General features: G+C 40.9%; 1 protein-coding gene across 2 annotated transcripts in view; it reads right to left on the bottom strand.

Annotated features, from left to right (window-relative positions):
- Positions 1–1,285: 1,285 nt before the first annotated feature.
- The window catches only part of ADAMTS7 (ADAM metallopeptidase with thrombospondin type 1 motif 7), a 70,804-nt gene continuing 64,825 nt past the window's right edge, over positions 1,286–7,264 (bottom strand). For both annotated transcript variants that reach the window (XM_069986484.1, XM_069986493.1), the window contains one exon: positions 1,286–2,484. In XM_069986484.1, coding sequence (XP_069842585.1) covers positions 2,321–2,484 — 164 coding nt within the window. In that variant the 3' untranslated portion in view covers positions 1,286–2,320. The remainder of the gene's footprint in view (positions 2,485–7,264) is intronic.

Below are 7,264 nucleotides of genomic sequence, written 5' to 3'. Positions count from 1 at the left end.
AGAAAGCCAAGGCCTGTGATTGGCCGAGCGGCCTGTCACGTCAGAGACCAGGTCTGAAGTTCCACTGGCTGCTGTGGGCTGAAGCCAGGAAGATACCAGGGAGTGTGGACAGGTATGTATATACTTTATTATTTTAAACTAAAGGCAAGGGAGGCCCTTAAAGGGGTTGATCATTGACTTGCAGGGGTACTATCTCCAATAGGTGGCAGCAGAGAGCAAACTCTTTTTCTACTGGAGAACCCTAAATTAACTCCACCTGAAAAATGAGCATTGAGGTGCCACTGTGGTTAACTCAAATTTATTTTCACCCATCAACTCTGCTTTATGATATTCAATGCAATGAAGGACCCTTTTATATGGGCTGCAGACAGCGACCACCAGTCACAGAGATCAATGTTCATGTACAAAAACTTTACAATCCTGCAGTCCTGTAAATTCATCATTACACACAGGGTGACGTAAGGTAGATAAAGATGATTTCTTTGGCTGCACAAGATGGAATTGAACGAGCTGGTTGACTTCTGGCCCTTTTACAGGAACCAATTATCAGGATTGAAAGATTCACTCTATTTTTTACTTAAAGGGGTAACGGAAGAAAAAAATGTTTTCAGATCAACTGGTACCAGAAAGTTATACAGATATGTAAATTACTTCTGTTTAAAAAACTCAAGTCTTCCAGTACTTATCAGCTGCTGTATGTCCTGCAGGAAGTGGAGGATTTTTTCAGTCTAACATGGTGATCTATGCCACCCCCTCTGTCTTTGGCTGAAACTGTTACTGCTCTAGACAGTTCCTGACATGAACAGAGGTGGCACCAGAGAGCACTGTGTCAGACTGGAGAGAAAACACAACTTCCTGCAGGACATACAGCAGCTGATAAATACTCCGGAAGTCTTGATTTTTTTTTTTCAAATAGAAGTAATTAACAAATCTGTATAAGTTCCTGACACCAGTTGATTTACAAACAATTGTCTCCGGAGTACCCTTTTACTGAACCACTTTTTGGCTGGTTCTCAGGTAGAAGCTGCAGTGCATCCAAAGTGCAGTCATGATGTTTTCAAAACTACAAAGTTATTGACATTGGCACTGTCCTGCTTGAGCTGAAGCCAGTCCGAGAAGCGAGTTGCCGTTTCAGCCACATTGCAGGCTCTATGTAAGAACCCAGCCTTTAATAATTGGGTATTGGCTTGCACAACAGGCCAGTAATCATGTGCCAACACTATCTCAGGATAAGTCTGGTTCCCAGCCTTGTATGTATTTATAATGGAGAGTAATTCATGGACAATTTGAAAAGTTTAAAGTATTTAATTGGCATATAAAATGTGTATTGAAATAGGGCAGGTCACTTATTGGGTAATGGCACCTGGAAGATCCATTAAGAGCACAAGAGTCCCTTCACCAGGCTGGATGTTGATAGTGATCATAATTATAGCACCAATTTCCAATGGGGCATCATACAGACATAACTGGACCAAATGGCGATTAGTGCACTGACAGCCTCCAGCCACAACAGTGTAAGATGTATGGTTGTTGCCCATTGCCTTGCTACATATCTGAGTCCCTTACAGTCGTTTTGCCATATACTCTGCTAAATGCCCTTACGTCTTCAGTGCCACGCAGACTGGTACAACACTGTTTTCTGTGGTTTATTCCTTGAGGTATAGTTCAATAGTGCGAATACCACCATTTCCGGTACAGCATAGGCTTCTGTGACTGTGAGGCTGATTGTTGGTCCAATTGGACAGCACCATGTGCGCATATGGCTGGGGATGGTGAAAAGAAGCGATGGATATGATTGTGTATATCAGTATATACACTGACTACTTTGGGTTTTCAAAGTCACACATTCTGGATGGCTTCAGCATTGACATGAACAGTGGACATAAGTACATAGTATAGGCCAGAAAGCGGACATTGACTTCCTCTTGTCTTTAGGATGCAACATTATTATAGGTTATACCATAGATGTTTATAACTAATCCAGAAGAAGCCTACAGCACCAAGAAGCAGAATCGTATAAGGAGCATTCGATTCCTCCACTGGCCAGCCAGTGAATCATGGAGAGTTTAAGGGGTCTCTTGCAAACCGTTAGCACCAAAAATCCAAAGACTGTATTTTTGGACAGGATTCCTGCTTATGGGGGTCTGCAAGCAAAAAGTCAAACCATTCCTAGATGCAATGTAGCTCTCCTCTATCCCTTTTTTGAAAGCAAAAAAATAAAATCTGCAGGGACGGATCTGTGGTCTCTTCAGCAGACTTTGTGATAACCAAGTAGTGTTTAGTCTTTTGGTCCCTGAGATTAGAGACATGGCTATCATCCTCACCTCCGGGACACCCGCTGGTTACTAAGCTCACGAGAGCGCTGAATATGAGACTGGCATGTCTGGCAGCATTGAGCTTGGACTGTAGGCAAGGGACAACGCCCTAGGATTCTCAATGTTCGACAGAAGCTGAAGGTGAGACGGTCACGGGTGCATTGAACACCTGCAAAGGAGATCACATTTATTCAGTAAAGGAGAGGAAAGGGAAGCATGACATATTGCAGAAAACAGTGGTGTGGTGAAGAAGGTGAAGCATTTATCCAATAACAGCCAATGTATCTACTGCAGCCTGTGATGTACTACCATTAGGTACGAAACCATCAGGTATGAAACCCCAACACTTACCGGGCCCACAGTGTCTGAGTGTGTCAGTGTCAGTCAGTCTAAGGGCCCTATTCCAAGGGACGATTACCGTTCAGATTATCGTTAAGTGGTTCGAATCTAATCGATAATCGTTCGGTTGAATAGCAGTTAATGATTAGCGATCGAACGGTAAATCGTTGATCACTTAATAAGACCTGTACCTATTTTTATCGTTGCTCGTTCGCAAATCGTTCGCATTGAAAAAGACGTCGTTCGCAGTAGTGACCAACGCAATAGCGACGACAAGACGACCGCAAGAACGATCATAAGTAACGATTATTGTTCCATATAAATGGGTGAGCGATTTCAGGTCTTTCGCAATAGCGGTCGTTTGAGATCGTTTATCGTTAATGATTATGCGAACGATAATCGTCCCGTGGAATAGGGCCCTAAGTCTGTCAGTGTCTGAGTGTGTCAGTGTCTGTCAGTCAGCCAGTGTCTGTGTCAATAATGTGTGTTTGTGTATGTCAGTGATGTTTCAAGTGATTGTGTCTAGTGTGTGGATGATGAATGCATAGTGGATGGATGAGAGGCCTAAATATTTCTGTGCACATATGGGACCCCTTTAGATCGTGTGAGCTCTATAGTGGCTGCTATGCCTACAACCCTTAAAGTTTTAGGTTTTCAACTAAGTAGAGTTCTGACATTTCTTGAAAGAAGACACAACAGCTGCCACATACACACACAAAAAAATCATACATATAGCAGCGATTTTTTTTTTTTTTTTCATATGCAACCAGTATTGCCCAATGACAATGAAAATAGGGCTAAACTCATTTGCAACTCTAGCCTGGGGGCTATTTCCCTATGTTATTCCATTCCATTGATTTCTTTCCAAAAGATGGTAGTGTCACTTGAAGTTATGCATTTGACATCTGTTGTGCAGTATATTCCAGCCCGATGTTCTCCCACCCACTTTCCCACACTGACATACTTGGCTCTTTCTCTGAATGTAACTTCTACAAACATACAAATGTGGCGCTCATGCCTCCCAGCTATGACTGCTCAGACAGCGGATTCGGTTTTGTAGAGTTTCCTAAAGTCACACATGTGGAATGTAAAGAAGCGTGAAGGAGTTTATGTTTTCATGGTCCAGTAGTAACATAACACGGTTAGTATTTAATAGGCATGTCTATGGGCTTTAATTACTGTTATGACTGTCAAAAAGTGTTGTGGACTAAACAGAGACGCATGAGAGGAGGAAAAAATTCAAGCAGCATTTGGAAATTTTTATTACCAGGACACTGAGTATTAAGAAGGTATACAAGCACCCACCAAAAATATTATGTAAAAGGCTTTGTAAATGAGTATTGATCTGCAAGATCAGCGCTCATTACAGGCACGAGTCTAAAAGGCTCTGACTAAACAGTGAATTACGAGCTATGGGTCTGCGGAGAGAACTTGCTTGCTAATAAAGTCCTGTGATCACAGCAGCATGGGTTCTGACTCAGGGGCTGTTATTGGTTATGGCTTCTGTTTCACATATTTTTTAAAGGGGTCCTTCAACAAAAAATTATATATATACTTTTTTACATTTGTTTCATAAAGTTTATATAACTTTATTAAAGGGTACCTGTCATAATGTACACTACCGTTCAAAAGTTTGGGGTCACATTGAAATGTCCTTATTTTTGGAGGAAAAGCACTGTATTTTTCAATGAAGATAACTTTAAACTAGTCCTAACTTTAAACAAATACACTCTATACATTGCTAATGTGGTAAATGAATATTCTAGCTGCAAATGTCTGGTTTTTGGTGCAATATCTACATAGGTGTATAGAGGCCCATTTCCAGCAACTATCACTCCAGTGTTCTAATGGTACAATGTGTTTGCTCATTGGCTCATAAGGCTAATTGATGATTAGAAAACCCTTGTGCAATCATGTTCACACATCTGAAAACAGTCTAGCTTGTTACAGAAGCTACAAAACTGACCTTCCTTTGAGCAGATTGTGTTTCTGGAGCATCACATTTGTGGGGTCAATTAAACGCTCAAAATGGCCAGAAAAAGAGAACTTTCATCTGAAACTCGACAGTCTATTCTTGTTCTTAGAAATGAAGGCTATTCCATGCGAGAAATTGCTAAGAAATTGATGATTTCCTACAACGGTGTGTACTACTCCCTTCCGAGGACAGCACAAACAGGCTCTAACCAGAGTAGAAAAAGAAGTGGGAGGCCGCGTTGCACAACTAAGCAAGAAGATAAGCACATTCGAGTTTCTAGTTTGAGAAACAGACGCCTCACGGGTCCCCAACTGGCATCTTCATTAAATAGTACCCGCAAAACACCAGTGTCAACATCTACAGTGAAGAGGCGGCTGCGGGATTTTGGGCTTCAGGGCAGAGTGGCAAAGAAAAAGCCATATCTGAGACTGGCCAATAAAAGAAAAAGATTAAGATGGGCAAAAGAACACAGACATTGGGCAGAGGAAGACTGGAAAAAAAGTGTTGTGGACGGATGAATCCAAGTTTGAGGTGTTTGGATCACAAAGAAGAACGTTTGTAAGACGCAGAAAAGATGCTGGAAGAATGCCTGACGCCATCTGTTAAGCATGGTGGAGGTAATGTGATGGTCTGGGGTTGCTTTGGTGCTGGTAAGGTGGGAGATTTGTACAGGGTAAAAGGGATTCTGAATAAGGAAGGCTATCACTCAATTTTGCAACGCCATGCCATACCCAGTGGACAGCGCTTGATTGGAGCCAATTTCATCCTACAACAGGACAATGACCCTAAACACACCTCCAAATTGTGCAAGAACTATTTACAGCAGAAGCAGGCAGCTGGTATTCTATCGGTAATGGAGTGGACAGCGCAGTCACCAGATCTGAACCCCATTGAGCTGTTGTGGGAGCAGCTTGACCGTATGGTACACCAGAAGTGCCCATCCACCCAATCCAACTTGTGGGAGCTGCTTCTAGAAGCGTGGGGTGCAATTTCTCCAGCTTACCTCAACAGATTAATAGCTAGAATGCCAAAGGTGTGCAATGCTGGAATTGCTGCAAAAGGTGGATTCTTTGACGAAAGCAAAGTTTGATGTAAAAACAATATTATTTCACATACAAATCATTATTTCTAACCTTGTCAATGTCTATTTTCTATTCATTTCACACCGTATGGTGGTGAATAAGTGTGACTTTTCATGGAAAACACAAAATTGTTTGGGTGACCCCAAACTTTTGAACGGTAGTGTACGCTGACCTGATCGAGGTGCAATAAAGTAACTAGACAATAGAGACTAATGCTACGTTTACACGGAACGATAATTCGTCCGATTGTACGAGTAACAAATTTTTTTCATAACGATCAGCATTTAGACGGTACGATATATCGTACGGAAATTCGTTTTGCGATCGTTTAAAGCCTATCTCACACATTGGTTAAATCGGGGAACGACTGTTCACACGGAAGGATCTGCGAATTTTTTGCGAACGATCAACGGCGATTTGAGAACTTGTTGAAAGATCAAAATGAACGATTTCTCGCTTGTCCTTTTATCGTTCACTGCATTTACACGTACGATTATCGTTCAAATTTGATAGTTATCGAGCGAATTCGCACGATAATCGTTCTGTGTAAACGCAGCATTAGTTGAGCTCAAAATAAATTACCATTACTTAGACCCAACTTTGATCTATAATTTTGACTATTGTTCCTTTTTTGTTATGACTCTTGACAACCAGACCTTTGTAACCTTTGTCATCTGTGAATGCATTCAGGTCTCCAAGTGGAGCCATCCAAAGGTCCCTTGATAGTCGGCAGCCTCCATAGAACTCTCTATTAAACTAAAAACGGGAAGTGCCGTGCCTTCGATGTGTGAAAGGAGCGGATATATTTCCTGTGCTGGGAATCTGAAGTTTACATGGAGAGAGTCTTCAAAGGTTTCTAATCCTTTGCATTGTTATTCTCCGTTATTAATGGAAATAATAACAGGGACAATTTTCATTCTAAACAAACACTGAAAACTAGAGTCATTGGAGAACCTTCCCTCCAGCCGTAAGTCCAAAAAGTCCTATTGTACACAGTTTTTCTGTAGTTTGAAATGCTTGTAAAACAAGCCTTGAATTTTTGACATTTTTGTGAAATTTTTTTACATGTTATTTTGTGATATTTTTAATCTTTTTAAGTCTTATAGAGCAGGTAATGGGGGGAAAAGAACTCAATTCCCAGTACATGCTGTAACTTATCGGCCAAGATTAATCGAGCTGCCTGAAAATCACACAATTTCGCCAGCAACCAATCACAGCTCAGGATTTATATTTATAAACTCTGGTAAAATTATAGCTGAGATGTGATTGGTTGCTGTGATAAAAGCCAGACAGTGTGACTTTCATAACTCCGGGCCATAGAGTTATTTTTGGTTTTATATCATAGACTTGTACATAACCTTTTTGTTTGTTTATTTCAATAAAAGAGAATGACCTTGAAAGTACTGAACAGTTTGCTGAAAGGCCGTTCCCTTCTGAACAAAGGTTAATCTAAATAAATTGACTTTTGACTATTTATATGTTCTAGTGATTCCAGAAATGGGAAAATAAATATTTGTAAAACAAGCTGATTCTTATTTAAAGCATCATTTATT

Source organism: Dendropsophus ebraccatus, chromosome 1 (assembly GCF_027789765.1).
Source record: "Dendropsophus ebraccatus isolate aDenEbr1 chromosome 1, aDenEbr1.pat, whole genome shotgun sequence".
NCBI lineage: Eukaryota > Metazoa > Chordata > Amphibia > Anura > Hylidae > Dendropsophus > Dendropsophus ebraccatus.
Note: the sequence above shows the minus strand (reverse complement) of the source record. Positions and strands in the feature narration are given on the sequence as shown.